This window comes from Filicampus tigris, chromosome 9, assembly GCF_054856515.1.
Source record: "Filicampus tigris isolate MCC_2025a chromosome 9, RoL_Ftig_1.0, whole genome shotgun sequence".
Lineage (NCBI taxonomy): Eukaryota > Metazoa > Chordata > Actinopteri > Syngnathiformes > Syngnathidae > Filicampus > Filicampus tigris.
The window spans coordinates 13834110-13855725 of NC_141225.1; the positions used below are offsets into that span (position 1 = coordinate 13834110).

The 21616-nt window shown below is 40.7% G+C and overlaps 2 protein-coding genes and 1 long non-coding RNA gene across 4 annotated transcripts; 1 reads left to right on the plus strand and 2 right to left on the minus strand.

Annotated features, from left to right (window-relative positions):
- The first annotated feature begins 387 nt into the window (after positions 1-387).
- Positions 388-9585, plus strand: ccnd3 (cyclin D3). Of its 2 annotated transcripts, none has more exons than XM_086041424.1 (6): positions 388-557; positions 1079-1288; positions 1355-1570; positions 3889-4048; positions 6596-6729; positions 8385-9585. In XM_086041424.1, the coding sequence occupies exons 1-6, from the start codon at positions 525-527 to the stop codon at positions 8580-8582; spliced, it is 951 nt and encodes a 316-aa protein (XP_085897550.1). In that variant the 5' UTR covers positions 388-524; the 3' UTR covers positions 8583-9585. The 2 variants fall into 2 exon arrangements, with proteins under 2 accessions (XP_085897550.1, XP_085897549.1); XM_086041423.1 differs by having other exon boundaries at positions 3886-4048; positions 8385-9583.
- LOC147142100 (uncharacterized) lies at positions 3449-8587 on the minus strand. Its single transcript, XR_015088197.1, has 2 exons — positions 8327-8587; positions 3449-4061 (listed from the first exon to the last, which is right to left on the minus strand). It is a non-coding gene; the product is annotated as an uncharacterized LOC147142100 (long non-coding RNA).
- Positions 8922-20282, minus strand: nuak2 (NUAK family, SNF1-like kinase, 2). The gene is made up of 6 exons (XM_086041422.1): positions 19934-20282; positions 15621-15741; positions 13940-14091; positions 13037-13102; positions 12353-12605; positions 8922-11546 (listed from the first exon to the last, which is right to left on the minus strand). The coding sequence occupies exons 1-6, from the start codon at positions 20156-20158 to the stop codon at positions 10495-10497; spliced, it is 1869 nt and encodes a 622-aa protein (XP_085897548.1). The 5' UTR covers positions 20159-20282; the 3' UTR covers positions 8922-10494.
- Between the last annotated feature and the right edge of the window lie 1334 nt (positions 20283-21616).

A 21616-nucleotide genomic window follows, 5' to 3' on the forward strand; every position in this document is an offset into this window, starting at 1 on the left:
AGTTCCACCCACCTATGTTGTCAATTATGACAGTTAAAAATGTCAACGTTTGTTTCTTTCATATGAAGCAGATCTCCGAAGATCACATTTTCTTGAGCAAAACAGTCACTGACACTGTTCATATTTTACACTACTTTAGTATGACAGTTACATTTATTTTTATAGCAAAAATTCACAAATATTATCAGATGATCAACTTAATACTATATGTATTTTGGTTTAAATTACACTGGTCAACAATGTTTTACTTCCGCATTGCACTAGCTTTAATAGGTCAAACTTAAAAGCAAAAAATGAAAATAGAGTACTGTATCTCAAAAACCTGATGTAGGGGGAAAAAAGTAAATACTTAAAAAAAAAAAAAAAATCACCGCCAAAAATACTTTTAAGGACACATAAAACCATCTCTGATTTAAAATTAGACGTTGAACAGTGTTATCTACTGTAGTTTCAGTCAGAAACCAGCGTCTATTTTAGCTGAATTTGATTACTGTTTTGTTCATTGAGCAGCATAACGTGCTAAAATGTCTCTGGTGGGCACCACACTTGTTAGCACGGTGAGTTTTTCCCAGTTCGGAATGGGCCGATTCAATAAGATACTGTTATTTTAGTCGCATTTTATTTATGCCTCGAGTTTTAGAGACATGTTGTGCTAGTATTACAGTAATAATAATAATAATAATATCGAAGGAAACCCAAACACACTAGCGGCTAAGCTAATCTAAATGGGCGTTAAGACATGTTTTATGATGTCTTGATAACAGCAAATTCTCGGTTAAATGACCACATTTTAAGGGATGTGTAAAAGCTAAGTTTAAAGGATGCATATCGATACGATCCCAACAATTTGAAACTGTTCCCATAATTTCACTGGCATGCTTTTATCAAAAAGGCCCAGTGATGAGTCATCAAATTTATATTAATATTAATGTACCGTATAATTTTAATCGACATATAGGTTTGCCAACGTTGATATATAAAATGATTTCAATTTGGGGGGGCAATCTGCACATAAAGACCCAATTGCTTATTTGTCGTTCTTATTTGTTTAATTGTTCTTAATCTAACTTTATCCAAGGAGAACTATTGTGTCCCTGAAGTGGTGGACGATTATGACATCGTTGTACGAGCGAGCTACGACCTGGAATTAGTTGGGGACCCCCGGGCAGTGCAGAACCTGAGAGCCCTGGAGGAGGGCACCACTAGCCGGGTGTCTTCTCACTTGTCTGGAATCCAGCAGAACATCCAGGCGTACAAGAGGAAGACACTGATCACCTGGATGTTCCAGGTATTCCAATAATTTTCTGTGTGAGTTTAATGCAGATTCTGTGGTGCCAACTATGTTCTCTCCCAGGTATGTGAGGAGCAGAAATGTGAGGAGGAGGTGTTCCCGCTTGCGGTCCACTACCTGGACTCTTACCTGAGCCGCCACGTTGTGCGAGACTCTACGCTGCAGCTTTTAGGTGTCGTCACCATGTTGTTGGCCTCCAAGATGAGAGAAACTGTTCCTCTGACAGCCAGCAAGCTCTGCATTTACACAGACTTCTCCATATCATTGCCAGAAATCCTGGTAAATGTGCCTCTTGTACAGTAACACAATCAGTGGCCGGGATCAATCAGAACGGGAGGATAAGCCAGGCTTAAAACAGAAAGTTTCGAAGACTGACAAATTTTCCCCCCGTTCGTTGTTTTTTTTGTATTGCTTGAAAATCTGTTCATATCAGATGTTATAAATTTTATAATCTCCCTAACTATGCTAATGTGAGGGCTAAAAAGTTGACAAAGTATAGAGAAACTTTAGATGCAGTGGCAAAGACACATACCTGTCAACCTCAGCTAATTGCTCCCCTTATTAACGATTGCAATTCCCCTTACTAAGCGGTAATAAACCTTAAAAACACAACGTGGCACCTATTTACTCACAGCAAGACAGGCTATGTAGAATAAGAACAAAGATAATTTGTGTAAACAAGTTTATATTATTTACCAAATAACGCTGTCGTCTGCTACCAGTGACCGAGACGATCCGGATTAGAGCCGAAATGGGCAAGATGAGACCGGTCTAACCAGAAAAGGAGTTTTTAAAAAATAAATTCCCGTATGAAAATTGTTATACGGTGTACACAATTTGAAATGATCAAAAAACGTATAAAATACGGTCAAAACGTATAAGTTGGCAGGTATGAAGACATGATATGATGACAAAGTGGCCATCATAAACAACTATGATCCTTACACACTTAATAAATCTCTCATCACTTAACTATTTAAGACAAGGGGAAATTAAACTGAGACTGTTTCACTTAATGACCTGGGAATAGTTTACAGCTTGGCTTACTTTAGCTAAAACAGAATTGACTGCCTGATATTTGCCTCAAGGATAGATACTAGCTGTTATCATGGCGGGAGTCAGCTGCCATTCTGGTAGTCAAAGAATCCTACATTTCTGACGCATATTTACGTTTAATGTAATATTATGGTAACAAGGTGTTGTATTAAAACATGGATTTTAGAAATCTGTGCTACAGTACTGAACTAAAATGTTAAACATTAAAAATGTGTGTGTGTGTATATATATATATATATATATATATATATATATATATATATATATATATATATATATATATATATATATACTGTACACTATACTGTATGTAAAGTACTGTAGCTTACATTCAATTACTTGGTCAGAGAAAATACTGATGTATTGACTGGATATGTGGCAGGAGTACGATCGGAGGTGCCTGATATACTAGGTTATTAGTTAACGAAAACTAATGAAATAACTAAAATCGAAAAAACATTTTCATTAACAATAAAAACTAAAATGCTTAAAAAAAAGAAAGATAACTACAACTTATGCTAATAAAGCAAACTAAAACTAACTAATTAAAGCGAAAGTGTCCTTCATTTTCATCTTTTTAAATTTATATCATACATGAGCTTTCGGTATTGATGTATGTCTTCTGTACAGAAGAAGGAAGGTTCTTATCCAACACTTGCTGACCTTTTTTTAAAATCTTGCACGCAACAAAAAAAAAAACAACCTAATACTAAAACTGATAAAAACTCAACTAAAACAAAGCATTTTTGAAAAAAATAAAAACTAACAAACCTGCTCTAAAAACGTATTAAAAAAAAAGTAACTATAATGAAAAATCCCAAAACTATTGTATCCCTCGTCACATCATGAGAAAACTCTTTATATAACTTCTGATTACGTCAGAACGTGTCAAATAAGATGCATGCATTGTTAATAGTAATACAAGTGCAAATGCGCGGGCAAAAATCAGGGTTCTATTTGAATGGGTTCTTTCCTTGGTCCATACTCCATCCTTTCACAAATGTAAAAATATTTTTGGTTTTAATTTGATGTTTAGTATTGTTTTTAAACTAAATGTTTCTGTCATGTCCCTATTCATGTAGCTCAGCGAGGTAACCAAACTACGGTATTAGAAACACACTCTTTTTAATACTGCTCTGTACAAACACAACCTGAATGACTGAATAAGTCCACCATGACCTGTTTTCACCAAAATAGTAGGTAGATGGTTCACTCGCAGTGTTTCCCAACTTGCCACAGCAGGGTCTGAAGGTTAATAGGACAAAACAGGAGAAAAACATATTTGAGCTGCTCAAACATTCCTCCAGTGTTGTTGTTTTTTTTCTCAATAAACTGGATCATTTATATCAACTCCCTAAAAGGATCTCTTAAATAAAACCCTTTGGTTAAACAGGCCACAAGATGTATTTATTGATGGTTCGTGGGCAGCCATCAATTTTGAAGCACTACTAACGACACAATCAGACATGGTAAAATCCTCTTGCAGTTGTCAACAATTACAGTATATCTTGTGGAGCTGAAATATGTGTGTGCTGCAGCAGTTCGAGGTGTCAGTGGTGTCCAGGTTAGGCTGGTGTCTGGCCTCCGTGGTTCCCTCTGACTTCCTGGAGCCGATTCTTCATGCGCTCTCCTTTCTCCGGGCCCAGCACCTTCCCATCGTGCGCCGACATGTCCACTCCTACGTCGCACTGGCAGCCATTGGTGAGTTGCATAACTAAGTTACATAAAATCCGGCAAATGTCAATATGAATTGTTGGCTGATAAGACCGCAGTGCCAACTAATATTTTTTTATTGTTTGACATTTCACCGCTTGGGTTTGAACACATTTTATCATTATATCCTGCAAGGATCTTAATCTCCCTTTGTTTTCCTACTCACTTTGGTAAATATTTAACTTTGTGGAAGGATGCCTTCATCTTAGTAAGGTTGACCACTACTAGACCCACCCCCCCCCAAAAAAAGAGCACTAAATAGCCACAGCTCTCTCTCTAAACACTGCTGCTGAAGTTCTAACCAGGGCCGACTGAGCCCATGACACCAGTGCCAAGTTAATTAATCAATTTTAAAGTAGTGCTACAAGTCTACAAAGCACTTAATACCTGAGAGGCCTAGAGTTCCTCACTGATATATTGAATTATTATAAACCAAGCAGATACTACTAGGTCAGCCAGAGTTCCGGGTAACCATATGCGTGACATAAATTGGCCGCTCAGTGGTCGACTATACCCGTCATCGCCTCGTCATTGTAACTTTTGAAGATAGCACAGGGCTTGAAATAAAAATGTGAAAAAGAACATACGTGGATTAACTCCAGAGCGTCTTTTTTACAGAAAATCTCCTGCCTGCCACATGATGACATTATGTTTGTTCATTCCGACTGATACAACTAATTAGGTGTGGCTACCACAGCTATGCAACTATTTAGAAGCAAATAGCTAACCAACCAAAGCAATATGGGCCGAGCCATGTTGGTACCATATAGGGAAATGAGATATCAACTTGGGTCATCTGATCGTGCTCAAAGGGCAAATTCAACATTAGGCAGTACTATATTGGCAAAAAACAACAACAACAAAAAAACCTAATTTATCTTGCTCAAAATGTACACATTTTTAAATCAGATTAAAAGCATTTTATTACACTGACTGTTTCTATCCACGTATCTGACACAAGTTTAGTGTTCCGGTATGTTTAATATTTACTTCAGGATGTCTAAAATTGTACAGCTTGATGTTGATCATAAAATTAAGATCACTCTGTCCTGGCAGAGGTCTGTGCTTTCCTGTCATTGTAGTCATTCCCAAACTGAGCGTTAACTGTGGAAATTAAGTGACTTTCACCATTGGGGACAGTGGACACAATGCAGCTACGTATAATTTTGATTGTGTTGTGTCAGCAGTTCATTTAGGAGACAGAGAGCTGAGTTTGTGTAATTCAGTATTGTGTGCAGTGAATGACTGCTGTCCCCCTATTCAAGCCCACGCTTCTCACGAAGCTCTGTGCTGCTGCCCCAGGCGAAAGGTCCCAGCATTAGACCCTGCGTGACATATAAAACCTCCCAAAAATTGATGACAACTCCCGGGCACCCTGACACTGTGACCCATTCACAGAGGTGTGTGAGGAAGTGTTGAATGGTAGACTTGGTGTCTCGCCACTTCTCCTCCCTTAGGTGTTGAAAATGATATGTCAGACAGATTGTCATGTTTTAGCAAATGACGGCTTTTAAAGTGCTTTCTCTGCCCATGAGGGTGTGTCGAATCTGCCGACAATAGAAGCATCACTCACATTTATTCGTCCTCCTCTTCTGACTGCGCTACAGTGCAAGTGATTGCAGTAACCGGAATTAAAAGGATTGCCATATATTAACATTAAAATAATAGAACGCCCATTTTGACCATAGTGAAAAATGAGAATATTGCCACGAATATGTGTACACACAGAAAGGAATTTATTCAGTGTGACGGTAATGAATATCCAGGTAGTGCAATAATAACAGAAAGTGAAACAAATAAAATACTAAAAGCAAAGGAAGAAGCAAATACCACGTTTTGTTCCTGTGTTATTGAAATGAAAATCAGAATGTATGTATTTGACCTACTTTTTCAAATAGGATTTCATAACCTGCATTGTGTTAGAATAATGTGGCTATTTTGAAGATGCCATTCCAGCAAGGAAAACAATTATCCAATTTCCATAAATTGTAACTGTGGTGAGCCCTGTAGAAAGTTAAAAAAAAAAACACACACATACACACATTTTGCCCAAATTTAGACTTTGTGTAACTTTTAACAGATGCTCAAATGAATGAATTGAGTGAATGTTCCTGACTAGAAGAACAATGAAAATGTTTTCATCCTGTTGGATAAAGAATGAATACTAGGATTAAGCCAATTGTTGTTGTCATGTACATACATACGAAACAAAGGACTTTAGCATTTTGAAATTGTACTTCTGCATTCTTGAATATGACTTCTGTATTTTCGACAAGGAGAAAATGTCTATAAATGCCCGTAAACGTGGTGGGGGTAAGATGGATGGAAATATTAAGAAATGAAAGAAAAAAACAGCTCATGATAATTTTTCTGTCATTTTTTTTTCAGTAGGATCAATGTTGTTCATTATTTCTGCCAACGATTGGTTGTATGTTCCCAGTTATACTAAACATTCAACACTTAGATACCTAACTGAGGTCTTTGCTGTAGTGAGTTCTCTTATTTATGTTATATTTTTTCTTCATTTATTCTCAGAGTTGAAGTCTTCTGAATTTTTGCCCTCCACCATTGCTTGTGCCTGTGTGAGCACTGCAACGCAGAGGCTCAACTTGGCGGATTCGCCTGACTCACTGCTCAAGTTTTTGGCCAATCTCCTGGTCATTGATCTGGTAAGGATCATGTTTACAGTTTCACTTACAACTACAGTGGAAACTCGGTTCGCGTGATTAATCCCTTCCAAAACGTCTGACTGAAACAAAACTGTACGAAAACAATAGCAGTAGTTTCCATAGGTAAATACTATTAGTCCATTCCAGACAACCACAAATTTTAAGAAATGCATTTTAAAACTGCAGTTTAACACTTAAAAAACAATGTGAAATAAATATATTAAATGACAAATCAAATGGATAAACGCACATTCAACATCACTTTTACCGTTTTTTAAGACTCTTGATGGCATGTGACAAATGGTGAGAAGGCGAGAGGGAGTTGGAGAGGTCCTTGTTTGGAAGGGGAATCCGCTTTTTTCCGCTTTTGCTATGAGTTCTTTCTTGAATTCTGTTGTGTTTTTTGTCTTCTTCACAACGGCACTTAGAACTTTATTTGGCCCAATGGTGGCTTATTTAAAAGTCACATTCACTCAGCACAAATGTTTTTCAAAATACTTCTGATGAATGCGCGTGGTGTAAGGAGGGGCTGTACCCCGTAACACAGCAATGTTTCGCCATACTTAAAATTGGCTTGGAAAATAGAAGCTAACAGAAGTACAGACAACGGAAACACCAAGACAGAGGAAAGTAGTAAACAAAAGATTGGTAGTGTCAAAAATGGTAGACACGCACCAGGGTTCCAATAGTTTGGGATTTTTCATTGTAATTAGTTTTTATTTTGTTTTTACTTTTGTTTTTTTTTAAATTCAGTTAGTTTCAAATAGTTTTTAGAGCAAGTTTTTTTTTGTGTTTAATAATTTTAATTTTTTTGAAAATGCTTTATATTAAATGAGTTTTTGTTAGTTTTAGTATTAGTTTTAGTTTTTTGTTAACTATAACAGAATATTTGTCTACCTTCCTTTTTCTGTCGCTGCGGATGTACAGAAATGAACCCTGAAAGCTCACGTATGATATTGGCAAAGACGAAAACGAATGTTCAGTTAGTGTGTTTTTTGTTTTTATTTCATTTCGTTCATGAAAATGTATTTTCAATTTCAATTGCAGTATTTCATTAGTTTCCATTAACTATAATAACCTTAATATGTACACGGTGCAAAGCAGAATTACAACATGTTCCCAAAGCCCTACAAGAAAACACTCAAAAGTTGCGCATGAGTGTGGAATGCTTTCCGTGGGGGCTCGATTCCAGAGAATGAGTGGAAGAGTCATGCTGGTGTAGGCGGATGAATTTGGTACAGACGAGGGTTCAACATTAAGGGGCCAGGGGCCACTACGTGACTTTGTCGGGCCACCTGAAATTCAACTGACGCTGACCCGACCAGGCCGGTACCAATTTCATAAATAAATACGATGAAATCAGCACGTTCATGCTTTTTAAATATTTAATATTCGTTAATTGGAGTTTTATGCTCATTAGCGATATTTTTACTGCAGCGTGCTGTTTTGTTTTTTTTGGGCGGGTCAGAAAAGCTACGGCATCCGAAAACCGAGTATCCACTGTCCATCCATTATAGCAGATCCTTTTATTCAAGTGTCCTGGTCAAGCGGACAACAAGGAACAGCAACGCTGCGCAATGTAACACTGATCGCTCACCTTGTCTGTGGCCTGCTATTGAACCTCTGGTTCTTTTTGCGTTCCACCTCGGCCACAGGCCTCCATCCTCCTCTGCTACAGCCAGCTGCAGCGAGCAGTGGAGCGCATCCTGCCTTCCCCTTTCCAAGCCGCTGTTTGCAGATCAGAGGTCAGTCAGATTCCCGCTGATGTTGACCATCTTTTATTGACGTCAGCGACGCCCGGTGAAAGCAAGCTGGAAACTCCTCCCTGCCGCCACACGCAAGTGTTAATGTAACAGGCCGCAATGTCTTCTTGCTCACATAACAAATTATGCATAGCGTTTAGATCGCTTGCGTGGGTTGACAAGAGTGAAGATGTGATGCAATGTTGTAGATCGTTTTGAGGCACAGTAATTGCAGAAGCTTTCAAACACTAATTCGTTGTTGCCCATTTACATCGGTCTGCCTTTCTTACGCCACAGTAAATCGGACTCAAACCTAGCAGTAATGTCTTAAAATGTTTTATATTGCGAGATATGTGTGTTTGAAAGATTAATTGGGTTTCAACTTCTTTGGCGTTGTAAATACGTTCAACTATTAAAATGATTGCATGTAAATGACTGACAACACGAGGCAGCACTTCAGTACTTTTTATTTTGTTTTATTGATGCCCTCATCCCAGTCACAAGAGTGTCATACAAGACAATAACTTTGGCACATGAAAAAAAAAAAAAAAAAAAAGATAACAAGAGAAGGTATTGGAATACCTACATCCACATGAAATTGTACCAAAAAAAAAAATTGAACACTTACTTTCATGAACACTGCTCCTTCAGTTCTTGAAATTTTCAACTTTGCATGTACTGTACACACATTCACATCTGCTTTACATTCCTGATAAGCTTCAGTTTGTCAAAGCAAAACTGAAACACAAACATTGCCATATCAACATTCCAGTTTCAGGAGAGGTTTGTGGATCTGGATTCTGGGTGTCTTTTCTTTTTACATGCAAATCAATAAAGACATTTCACCCCTCATTTATCAGCTATCGTGTTACAACAAGTTACTTTCTGACATGAACTGTTGTGCTTAAGAAAGTAATGTCGGGAATTCCAGTGTGACATAAAGACAAAAATGTCTTTTTTGTTAACCACCGTTGGATGTCACGGAACAAAAACACAGCACATCTGTGAAATATTTTGTTTAACAAGCATTTCATTGCCATAATGCAGAATGGACATGTCTGTTCGCTGTATTTGTAAACAGCATTCATATTTAAGCTATAATAGAACAAAACCTCTTATGTGGCTTTAGTAAATTTCCCATTGTACTCCCAAATAAAATGGAAGACTTGAGCCACAAACCCAAAGACACCCACGCAGCATGAGCCCATCATTTACTTCAGCAGTTACACATTAACATTCAGCTAAGCTGAACAGTTTACTTCAAACGCTGTTTTTCCCGGATTGTGACTGGAAAACATCTGTTGACAGACAGTAGCTAAATTTGGGTGTAGCAGCAGGTTAAACAGGTTACGCTTGTTATGCGTCAGTTTGTCAAGTTGTTACCGATGTCGTCGTCCAAACTTGGACCAGGTCATTTTAAAAGAAAACATGGATCGTAAATAATCTGTCCTGAGCATTTGTGCATTCTTAGTTAAAGGCAAAAGTATCCACGAGTGTGAACGAGAATGCTCTTTGGCATCATTGAAATGTCGACGTTTGCTTGCATCATAAAATGCAGTAAAAGCTGCGACAAGTGATCGAGAGAAGCGCTACTCAAGTTGAACCTGACTGACAATGACGTTAAATGATAAAAGTGCCACGAAGCCATAAATACTTTTTCGAAGTGTCTGGGTAGGAAAAAAAAAAAAAAAAACAGGTTGTATAATAGGGACAAGGGCCACCAAATGACTTATGTCCCACAATAACTTACATTCATTTTGGTTTTGGGGTGAATTTTGATTATGCTCTTATTTATTGAAAATGTGAGCACCTGAGACTCCACCTTGCATTTATGCAACAATCATTTTTTTCAAGCTGACCGAACCATAAAGTATCTCTCCCTCTGCCCTTTTTTGGTGTGTGCAATTCCTGATGTTGGCCACTAAGATGCCTATTGTGCGCCGATAGACCGTCAGAATGCGCTTTGGCGTATGATAGAGCGACATGCACGATATGCACGATGGCGACCGCGCCGTCACGGTGTTCAGCTCGGAGCAGGGCTGTGGATCATCAAGGCGTGCTTGTAAGCCTCTGTGACATTATCGCAGTCCGTAATGGAGAATGCACTGTCGGCCACCCCGGCATCATAGCAGTTCCACTGCCTCTGCAGCCCGTCTCCGAGAATACCGTCTTCCTGAATGTCCAGCAGGTTGTCAGCGGACACACATCCCCTCATGGTGGGCCTGCCAGCTTTCTCTGGGCGCGCTGGCAGTCCTACACAGTCTGGAAGATCGAGCTGGTCAAACGATTCGGAGGACAGAATGCTGTCCTCGCTGATGGCGCCGCTTGATCTCACCCTGGCGCCCCTGCTGGGTAATGAAACGGTCAGCTGATCCAATGAGCCAAACTCCTGCAGCCCACCCGAGGAGAACTTTCCATTTCGCTTGAGGATGCCTTTCCTGTGGGTGGATGCTGAGGGGCACGTTTGGGATTTTGGCACCCAGCCAGAGTCGCTGTTCTCAGGAGAGGAGGAGTAGTAGCCAGATTCCTGCTCTGTGGGCTTTTTTAGGATACCTTTGCGAGGCAGAATTGCGGCAGAGCGGTCAGTGGCTGCAGTGGACAAAGCCAAAATGTTCTGCTGATCCGCTGAAGCGTCAACGGGAGTCTCGCTCGGCACCTTCTGCTTCACACTGTTTCTTCTTTTTAAAATCCCTTTGGAAGGCCGAGCGTCCGCAGCCCCTTCGTGGATGGGCTGCGAGACATTATTTTCCTTCCGCGACCTACGCAGAGAGCGTTGGCGCACCACATCAGCCCCGCCGCTACCTTGCGAGCGGAGCAGGCAGCGCATCTTGGAGCCATTTTCCAGCAAGGGCCTTGACGTACGCCGCAGCCAGCTGGCGACGCTGGCCAGCCCGGCCGGATGCTGCATTGTCGGAGAGGCTGTCGACGCCGACTCCTCAACTTGGCTGGCTTTTGCCTCAGCCAAGAGGGACTCCTGGTAACCCCAGTTAAGCCACCAGTGTCCCGCTATCTCCTCAATTGTAGCTCTGCGCTCAGGGTTGACCATTAGCATCCAACGAATGAGACCGCACGCATCTGTAAAGAAGCAAGGAGGGTTAAAAGAAAATGTGTATTTTGTCCATCCATCCATTATAGCAATTGGAAATTGCTTCATTAAGTCATATTTAATAACATGTGGACTGTTGTACTTAGCTCTTTTGGATCCAAAAGGATCCTTATGCCATTGATGGGGTTCTCTATTTTAAATTCAATGTGGATTATATCCAGACAATACCAGTATTTTATTTAACATTACATCTTCTAATCCAGAATATGACGAGTATCAGGAAGGTTCCAGGCCTGGTGTCACAACAAGAGATCTCAACCAAATGACAAGTTTTCCCTTCAATGTGGGCCAGACAATGAACCAGCACGACAAGAGGTTAAGTGTTGTATCATGACAAATCAAGGCTGCTTTTCAAGTTCCCCGAGCGTCTTGACAGTTCCTGGCCAAGAAAAACATCTCTATGCTGGAGCAACCTCCCTACTCACCTGACCTGGCTCTGTTGTCATTTTTTTTAACTCCCTCACTCCTCGAGGGGGTCATCAAGGTGACCCGTTATGAAGACATGGACAAGACACTACAAAAGACTGTGAAAGTTTGGATTTGAAATACGGCTTTTGTGACACCAGTCCAGGACCTGTTCTGACACACCTCATACACATAAACCGTATTAAATTCAGATTAGACATGAGGGATTTCCAAACAAAATTTAATTGGAACATTGGTAAAAAAAACAAAAAAAAAACAACGATTTGAAATATGGACGCATAACTTCCTTGTCTGAGGTACAGTAGTAGCTATGAATTTTCTCCCTGTAAAGAAATGGTGCACCACTCACCAGAGGGTTTGTTTGGTTTCCGGTAATTTCCAGTGCTAATCTGCTGGACGAGTGCCTTATGGTTGTTCCCATCAAATGGCATGGTGCCGTGAACCATAGTGTACAACAGCACCCCAAGAGACCACGTGTCCACTTCTGGCCCACGATACGGCCGGCCATTTACAATCTCTGGGGATGCGTACAACGGGCTACCGCAGAACGTCTGGAGGTACTCGTCTCCGTGATAAAGGTTTGACAAGCCAAAATCCGCAATCTGGAATAAAAGTGCATGTCGTTTTCAGTCGCTTTCCAACAAGAACATAAATACACCGGACAAACCTATTGAGACACACCTTCCGCTCAGATTGTTAATCAAAACAATTTGGGGAGTGCGCTTTTCCACACATGACTGTTCCCCATTGAACATCGCAAGGGCTGTTAAAGCATGCTTGGATGATTTTATGCCCGAGCTCCTTTGTCCGACATGTCCTCAATCTAAATCACCTCTGACCTCACAGCATGAATGGACAAAAATTCCCCACACACGCGCACACTTTCCCTTTGCCGCTACATTTTCTCTCACGTTCAAGCGTAATGACCAGGTGTCCCAATATCTTTGTCCATTTAGTGTACAGTTGATCAATTAAAACCAACGCCATTTTTGGTTTTAATTTTTCGTATAATAAGTTACACAGAGCTGTATACCTTCACGTTGCCATTGCCGTCCAGTAAAATATTCTCCAGTTTCAGATCCCGGTGAACTATTCCATTCTAGAAGGAAAAAAAGCAGTCCATATCGGTTATTTTCACAACATTACATCTGTGAAATTCCACACGTGATAATCCTTGTCATTTTATTATAGGTTTGTCTACACTACATAAAAGGATTATTTTCCCCCAGGATTGAACACATTCTTTCTTCTTTTCCTGATACGTCATCTATGCTGCATTGTCCTTGTCTCTGCGGGGGGCATGCCTTCCACTAATGTTTGCCTTTTAAAAAATGCAGGTCATTGGTGGCCGGGGACATGCTCTGTGCAGTGCACTGTCAATTTGGTATAAAGATCTATTGTCTGCGCGTTTTTTATGATTCAAAGTTAGGCCAAATATAGCCAACATTTTACAATGGCCTTTTATATGAGGTGCCAATAAAAAACAAAACAGGTGGTCGACATGGAACATGATGGGGTAATTTACTCTGTAAATATTAGCTAGCCTACATGTAAAGCACCTCCGCTGAAGCATTAGCTTTCGGACTGCTGGAGTGGGCCGATGGTGTGCAAGTGTGCTGCTTGTGTTCCATCACGCCCTCATTAGCGACCGTGAATGTGTGTGTTGGGACGGCTGGCCTTCAGCCCTGACGCCGCCTCGCTTTCTCTCTCTCTCTCTCTCTACAGACTGTTCATTTTCCTCTGCATTGTTCTCACAGCATCCCCGTTGCAATCAGCCAGCTGACAGTTAATAATGGTCATTATGCAACAGCGGGGTGTTCTGGTGCCTTGGAAGGAACACGAGCTGAGCAACTGGTCTGAGGGGGAGCGCCGTTGTCATTCATGTGCACTTACTTAACTCAATTGATGAACGCATCAGCTTTAAATGTATCCTTACCTGATGGCAGTAGTGCACGGCGGACACAATCTGTCTAAAGAAGTGCCTGGACTCCCGCTCGGATATGTGCCTCCTGTCGCAGATGTAGTCGTACAAGTCCCCCCGGCTGGCATACTCCATCACAATCACGATTTTGTCCTTGTTCTCAAATACTGAAAGGAACAGATGAGACCATTTAAGCCAAATACTAATTACAATTTATTATTTTCAATATACTGAGTGATAACACTTAGTACTTAAAGTGAAAGTCAACCCAAACATATTTTTTTCCCCAGAATATGTTCTATGCAGGCCTACTAGTTGAAATACGGCATTCTGATTAATATTGCGTTTGTGGAATATAATTAAGCAGCAAAATGCACTCACTTTCAGCCATCTCAGGGGGCGGCCATTTTGTCACTTCTGTCGACTGAAGATGACATCGAAGTTGCTCAGGGCTCAGTTAACGACCAATCACGGCTCACCTGTTTTCTGAAGCTCAGCCATGATTGGTTGTTATCTGAGCTCTTGAGCAACTTTGATGTCATCTTCAGTCGACAGAAGTGACAAAATGGCCGATCCCTGAGCTAGCGAAAAATGAATTTCTCATACGCAATATTAATGCGAATGCCGTGTTTAGACTAGTGGGCCTGCATAGAACATATTCTGGAAGGAAATATGTTTGGGTTGACTTCCGCTTTAATACTATGCACAATCTAATCGAGATCCAACACAGCTGAATCAAATACATAAAATTGCTCTTATTTGAGAGGTATTCATGTAACAATACTTGCTATGGCAATATTTGGCACCCTCTTTCTAATGGCCATTATTAACACCGACAGGACTGGAGGGGAGTACTACTGTCTGGAATGCTTGGGATTGTTCGTCTGTGCATTTATAACAAATGGGATTAATATGTGCAAATCTCAAATCTTTACCTTCAAGTCTCAAGTAAACAAAACGTTTAAAGTCATTTTGTCTCAGGTTAGTATCTGAAGTCCCATGGAAGGTCAAGTCACCTCATTGATACGGTCTTACCTGCAGTATCTGGTCTTCATAAAGACAGGAGACCAATAAGATAACGATAACATTGGCCAGTTGATCCAACCTGTACATATGTATGTACAGTACAGCACCATGTCTCGAGTCAAGTCCTGAGTCTTTAGCTCCCAAGTCGAGTCTCAGGTCTTTTAGTTTTTGTGAAGTCAGGTCACAAGTCATCAAAGAAGTGACTCGACTCGGGTCAACCTGACTCCAAGTCGCAATGACTTCAGTCTTTGTTGTCGTTACAAATGTAAAGTCAGGTTTTTGGCATCATTGGATTGTTGTTGTCCCTAATTTTGTGACCAATTTCTATCGGCCTACACAGTCGGCCAAACTAATTGGGATAAACCCTATGCATAGTTACAAGTGCGCATTGAGGCAATCTCGATTAGGGGCGCTGGAAGACACAAGGCCATGTGCGCCGCCCACAACACTGCTGTTGTGATGCAACGTGGAGTCAGCACTTATGTAACAGAGCATCAGTTTCCACAAAAGACTTGCGTGCGCGCACTCAGAAGCCAAACAATCAAGAGACTGATGTAGACAGCTCGGTTAACGGCTATCACGTTTCGCTCTTCACGTGTCCGGCCAAACAAAGGCACTACCTTCAACACACACAAAAAAAAAAAAAAACTATATTGCACTGTGCACGTACCTTCATATATTGTGATGATATGCGGGTGACAGAGCGACGACATGATCTCTATTTCTCGGCGAATGTGAACCAGGTCTTGCTCGTCCTTGATCTTCTCCTTTCTGATGGACTTAATGGCAACCTTTAAAAAGAAGCCGAAAGAATGTGTGAGAAGAGAAGAACATGTTAGAGGCAGACACTATTATTCTTTCCAAACTGACACTAATATTCTTTCCAAACTGATCAGTACTTGGCCATCTGGTCAATGAATCGCACGTTACAGACAAGACACGAGGCAGATTATTAGCAGAGCTTGTTGGCAGAGGTGATCACAGTGATCTGTTTACAGCTAATGGCTCTCATGAGAGCAATTGAAAAAGGGAGAATTCTAAATGAAATGACTTTTTATTACCGAACTGACAAGAATAGTTCATTGATGTTTAAAGCTGCTGTGGTTACAATGCAACAAATACGGTCCTCTATAAAGACTCCTGTAACAAGTACTAGACCAGGTCTTGGAAATCAAAGGCTTTTGACAAGCCAGTATCCATGTGTTGGGTCTGGGATGCCTGGCATTCCTCGCCGCTCGCCCTCAAGGTTAAGAAGCATCATCGTGAGGCACCAGATGGCGTTTGCGGTAGCCTTTTCATTTGCGAAGCCTCCGGGCTACCCGTCGGACAAGCGGCCAAAGCAGGGACTCGTCATGTCAATTTCACCCGGCAAAGCTGCCGTGAATCACCGTCTGGTCTGGGACGCGCGGCGTGCGTCAGTGTGGGGCGCACGCCGCTCAGACTCCCTTTCCTGACGTCTGCGAACTCAGGTTTCCTGCGTTTGTTTGAATAGCTGTCAGACGGGGCTGCTGGACTCATGATGACTTCGCACCCCTGTGATGTTATCCGAGTGTGTGCGCCCTTTGTCACCGTCAGTTTGTTCTACGCACTCGGCACCCACAGCCGAAAAATCTTTGGGCTCCGGCACAAACACAACTGCAACTGCGCTACCACCCAGAAAGTGGAATAACAACCAATGCAATCGACCTTATTAGGTTGTTTTGATTTAACGTTTGCAGGTTTACACAATTGTATGTTTCCAATGTCTGAAAATATTGAGTTTTTCCCACTTTTTATTTAAAAGAATACTAATTTACAATTGTTTAACAAATAGAATGCATAGCTTCTGTTGTTTTAGACCACAAATTACTTGGTGGGGCATAGCCCAAGCGTTATATATTTGGGATTTATGATGACTCTTTTCATTGCAAGATAGGGTATTTTTATTTCTTTCTTAGAGAATTTTAGGAATTTAACTTAGCTATTTGAGACCTTCTCAAAATATTTTTTTTAACTGCCACATTGCCCTGTAAGTATTAGTGCATTACATTTGCATACATTTGCTACAGTGCTTGTCCGACCATGTTTCAGATTATTTTTGCAAAAAGGCAGGGGATAGACAACCACAGAGCAATAACTTTTCGCCCCCAAAGGTTTCTAGCACTTCCTTGTTCTCTTAAAAGGAAACAATCAAAGAAAATGAGTCATTCCATGATCCCTTTGTTTTCTGTGCACGTGACAACCCAAATTAGTGCGTATGAAAACTATGTCAGGGGTTGTCAACCAAGGGTGTTGTGGCTCGCTAATTATACACTTTTTGTGACATTTCTTCCGTTTTTAGGAAACACTAAACGAGGATCTAGCGTTTGGGGTTGATCCAAATTAGGATTGTTATGCCGAGACAGAGGTCTGTGATGTGTCATTCTAGTTCCTCTTGTGGGGTTATGCGCACAATGAGGATGAGTGGAGTTCAGGTCAAAGTAGCAGCCAGTGAGCAAGATGAAGCTCTCTTTTTCTGGCGTCCCTCCCTGTGTCAAATTACATACGCTGGAGCGCCTTTGTGCTATCAGTGGTAGGGCAGGTAAATAAAAACAAAGCAGAGGAATGTTGTATTTACAACCACGTTAAAGGCTATTTGGGTAACACTTTGCTGGAAGCACATTTCGAGCGGCCAGTTGGTTAGGTCTTATCAGTATTATGACAGCAGGCTCAGCAAGACGTCGGCCGTGGTGATTCTCAGACACCAACTCACATCCTGTGGCGTTGGGTGTGCGCGCATTGAGGGGACACGACCCGACATGTACTGTGATGTAATGTGACGAGTGCAGGTGCAGAGAGGGAAATTCCATCTTTTGATTGCACTTTCACAACAAAAACTCACAACACAGAGCGTTACTGATAAACAGGACGGCTTCTCAGACATAGAAACACTCCCACGAAACATTTAGGTCATGAATTTGATCAAGCAGAGAGTCCGTCTGGAAAAAAAGGCAGGGGTGGAAAACCCTTCAGATTCCAGCCGTAGTTAGGAGAGAGGGATCAGAAAACTGAAAAGGTGTAGACAAAAGCCTCTGGAAATGGAAGATGCACTGACATTGTTACACGTTTGTGTAACAGAGCAGGGCTGCAGTAAAACCCCGAAAGAACTCAATTTTTTAAGAGCCCCAAAATCATTTATCCCAAAAAGGCTCATTAACGTTGGACTGCTAAAGTTGGTACGTGGTTGTAAGTTACACAGTTATTCATTATTTACCTTATTTATCGATATTTGTTTTCATATTTCTGTTCAAGCAACCCTGTCAGCAATTTTACCAAATAAGTGGTTAATCAAACAATATTGTATGAAAGAATAATGAAAAATTCAACATAAATGGTCTGAAGATAAATAAATTCAATAAAGCTCCACAAAGTAAGCCAACAATTTTAAAGATTGCACCATAAATTTCAGCCAATTTCTGTCTAACCTCTTCAACATTCATTGTCTTAAGGACTGTTTGATTACTTGCATAAAGAAGCGCAATGAAAGTGGTGCAACGCTTACAACTCTAACGGGTGGTGCCTTTAGATAAGAGTTGAATTCATTTCATGACTATCTTTCCCAATTAAAATGAATGGAAGCGCCATTAATCCATTCAGACCTCCCCAAACCCCCCCCTTTTTTGTAGTGTTAATGCTTCAGTTCAGTTGATGGTACTGCTCCTTCTGGTGTGCCCGCTTTGGCCACACGGGGCAGTATAACACAGTACTACAGACAAAAACAAATGAACTATCTCTACTTCTCTCAGTGACTCAGTAGTGTGTAATAGTTTTTGAATAATAATCAAGAATATGTGCATGTGAGTATTGTTATTTAAACCTACCTGCGTTGCTCGCAGTTTGCGTTCAAATAACCATAGCTTTATGGGGTTATAACACCGCGACTATTGATGCTAACCGTTAGCCTGACTATGGCGTTTTCCATAATGTGTTAGCCTTAAGCTAGCTGGGGCATTCTAATGGCAAAGTTGTTTGGCTGTTTTAAATACAGGGTGCTTTAGTCTCATTGTTTTGTCTCTAGTTTGATAGTAAACTTCAACTGGGAGTACCTTGAAACGTTTTTTTCCCCCATGATCTGCCAACTGCTGCCAGATGTAAAGTGACTTCACTGCCTCCTTATAGTACTTCTATCTCGAATGTTTGCTTGCGAGTCAAAGCAAACAACCTAATAATCGGCAAAACACCACTCTGTATAATTTTCTAAATTGTGGCTTGTGGTTGCGTAATAGCTTTTCATAAAAAGTGTAACTATGTTCATAGAATCAGAATTGTGATTTGTCTGGTCTTAAATTCTGCTTTTATTGTTTCCCCAAAATGTGGCTTCTGCAAAGAAACAAATCGTCTCTGTCCTGTGAAAAACACTTATGTCCAATTTTTGATTATTTTTTTTAAATGTTCATGTTAATGCGATGTCTCTAAAGCGGAAGCGCTATTCACGTAAAAATAAGAACATTTTAAAAACTGGGGATAAGTGTTTTTCACATGACAGCGACGAAATGCACCGCTTAATTTCTTTGAAGTGCCTCACTCACCCAAATGCTTTTCCCGGTTGATTACAAGCCACTGGCAAGTTTAAAAGTGAGAAAGCTTTGTGAGCACTGGCAGTTTTACAAGGTGCATTCAATCTCGTTTTGTTGTTGTCTTTTGTGATACAAGCACATTCTTCACACGTTTCAGAGTCCGCTGCTAATAAGCTCGGGGACAAGAACTGCCTTCAGATTGTGATAGTGGGATAGATCAGCTGCCCAAACATCCGCAACATTCACACAATTTTCTCTCTTAGTTGATTTATGTTAAAGGGTGCAGTTTGTGACTTTTATCTCGACACCTACACTCCACATGGAAGTAATGCAAACAGCTGGTCTACAAATAACACTTTTATTGCCGAACAGGTGGCCAAGAGCTCAGAGCTCTTGGGCTGTCGTCAATTAAATGCATATTGAACTTAAAAAGATGGTTGCATCTTACCAGTCTTCCAGATCTCTCCTTAGCTTTCTTCACTTTGCCATATGTCCCTTTTCCGAGCGTCTCCAGGAACTCGTAGCGGTGTTTCAGGTTGTGCTTGTGGTGGTGTCGCTTCACGGCTTGTTTCTTCACCTGGACCGGTGGGATCGGAGCTTTCGCTTCGGCTGAAAGACTCTCGACTGGCGGCCAAGAGCTTGACGAGAGGCGACAAACGCTGGGGCACTCCATCCTGACCAGACGAAACGCAGAAAAGTGAAACTTGGAAGACCTAACAGTAACAGGTACACTACAGCAGCCGGTTGGGAGGCGCGTGCACTTTCATGACACGTCATAGAGCCGAGGGGCGGGGTTAAGTGAGAGAAGGGTCGCTTGATTGGGAGACCGGGCAATGCCAAATAATGCATGAACCGAACGTGTGAATTGAAACCCATTTGAGTTGGATACGGATTTTATTTTGCTCCGTGTTCGTCGTTGACATTTCTCCCCTATTTTGGGGGTGTTTTTGACCATAACATCCATAGCTGCCCTCGTGTCACGTGCTTTAAATGGAGCACAATTCTACAATTACAAGACATTTTTTCTCCATCGGGGTACGGTGGTGTAATATGCAAGCGCACTGATACTATTACGGCACAAAGCTTGACTATATTCTCAACGCCTACCAAAAATGTTTTGTTCAAAAACAAACATAACCCGGATGGATTGGATGTTGTTGCGAATAACGTGCGATTAAGGGAGTTTGTAGCAGAAAATAAACTCTATCAAACTTGCATGGAGGAAAATTATCACTTGGTATGAAAACCAAATGTCATGACAGTGGTCACTGGTTTCAAACCTTTTACACCATGAACCACCTCAAAAAATATTTCGCTTTCAAGCACGACCATAGTGACCAAAATTAAAAATTCACTAATATGGGTGCCCCGCCCATGTGCTCATCAAAAACTAGGCAGAGGTTTTATTCCTAAAAAGTATATTAAATATTACTGTAAACCACAGCAACAGGTAAAAGTAAAAAAAAGAAAAGAAAAAGGTAACAGTATAAATGTTTAAAAACACAATTCAGTAAATGTACTAGAGTAAATAAATAGTTTAAGCCACAGTAAAATACAAATTTGGAACATTTAATTCAATATTGTTCCGTACCAGTACCACTCATATTATGGTTAGAAAATCAATGTCCACAAAACCAACTGCTTAATTTTTTTTAAACAATATATTTATTACGTTTCAGCACAACTACAAAAAAAAACCTAAAACACAAAAACGCTACACAATGCTTAACCCTGCCCCCCCCACCCCAAAAAACAAACAAAAAAAACCCACTCTCTTATGTGCTTGGCATCCTAATTACCAAAAGTTGCTACGCATATACCCGAACATTCATATAAACCAATTACATACACACTTACATACAGTTTTCAATTTCCATTAATTTCAATCAATTAATCAATCACATCAGGCCTGTCCTCAAATCACTATGCTGTCTTCCAGTTAATCAAAGAATAGATTTTAAATAAAATATTGCTGCTGGTCTATAAATCTCTAAATACTTTTGGACCAAAACACATGCAAGATGTACTAGTACCCTTCATTCAGAGCCCTCAGGTGGTCTTGGTCAGGCCGCTTGTGTGTTCCCAGAACCAGAACCAAACTAAGCGAAGCAGCATTTAGTTACTATGCTCC

Coding starts and splice junctions, on each gene's coding strand:
- ccnd3 (XM_086041423.1), top strand. CDS start 525: ATGTCTCTGGTGGGCACCACACTTGTTAGCACG. Junction 558..1,078: donor GCACCACACTTGTTAGCACG/GTGAGTTTTTCC, acceptor ACTTTATCCAAG/GAGAACTATTGTGTCCCTGA. Junction 1,571..3,885: donor TATCATTGCCAGAAATCCTG/GTAAATGTGCCT, acceptor TGTGTGCTGCAG/CAGTTCGAGGTGTCAGTGGT.
- nuak2 (XM_086041422.1), bottom strand. CDS start 20,158: ATGGAGTGCCCCAGCGTTTGTCGCCTCTCGTCAAGCTCTTGGCCGCCA. Junction 15,742..19,933: donor AGGAGAGATCTGGAAGACTG/GTAAGATGCAAC, acceptor TTCTTTTTAAAG/GTTGCCATTAAGTCCATCAG. Junction 14,092..15,620: donor TATCATCACAATATATGAAG/GTACGTGCACAG, acceptor TGTTCCTTTCAG/TATTTGAGAACAAGGACAAA.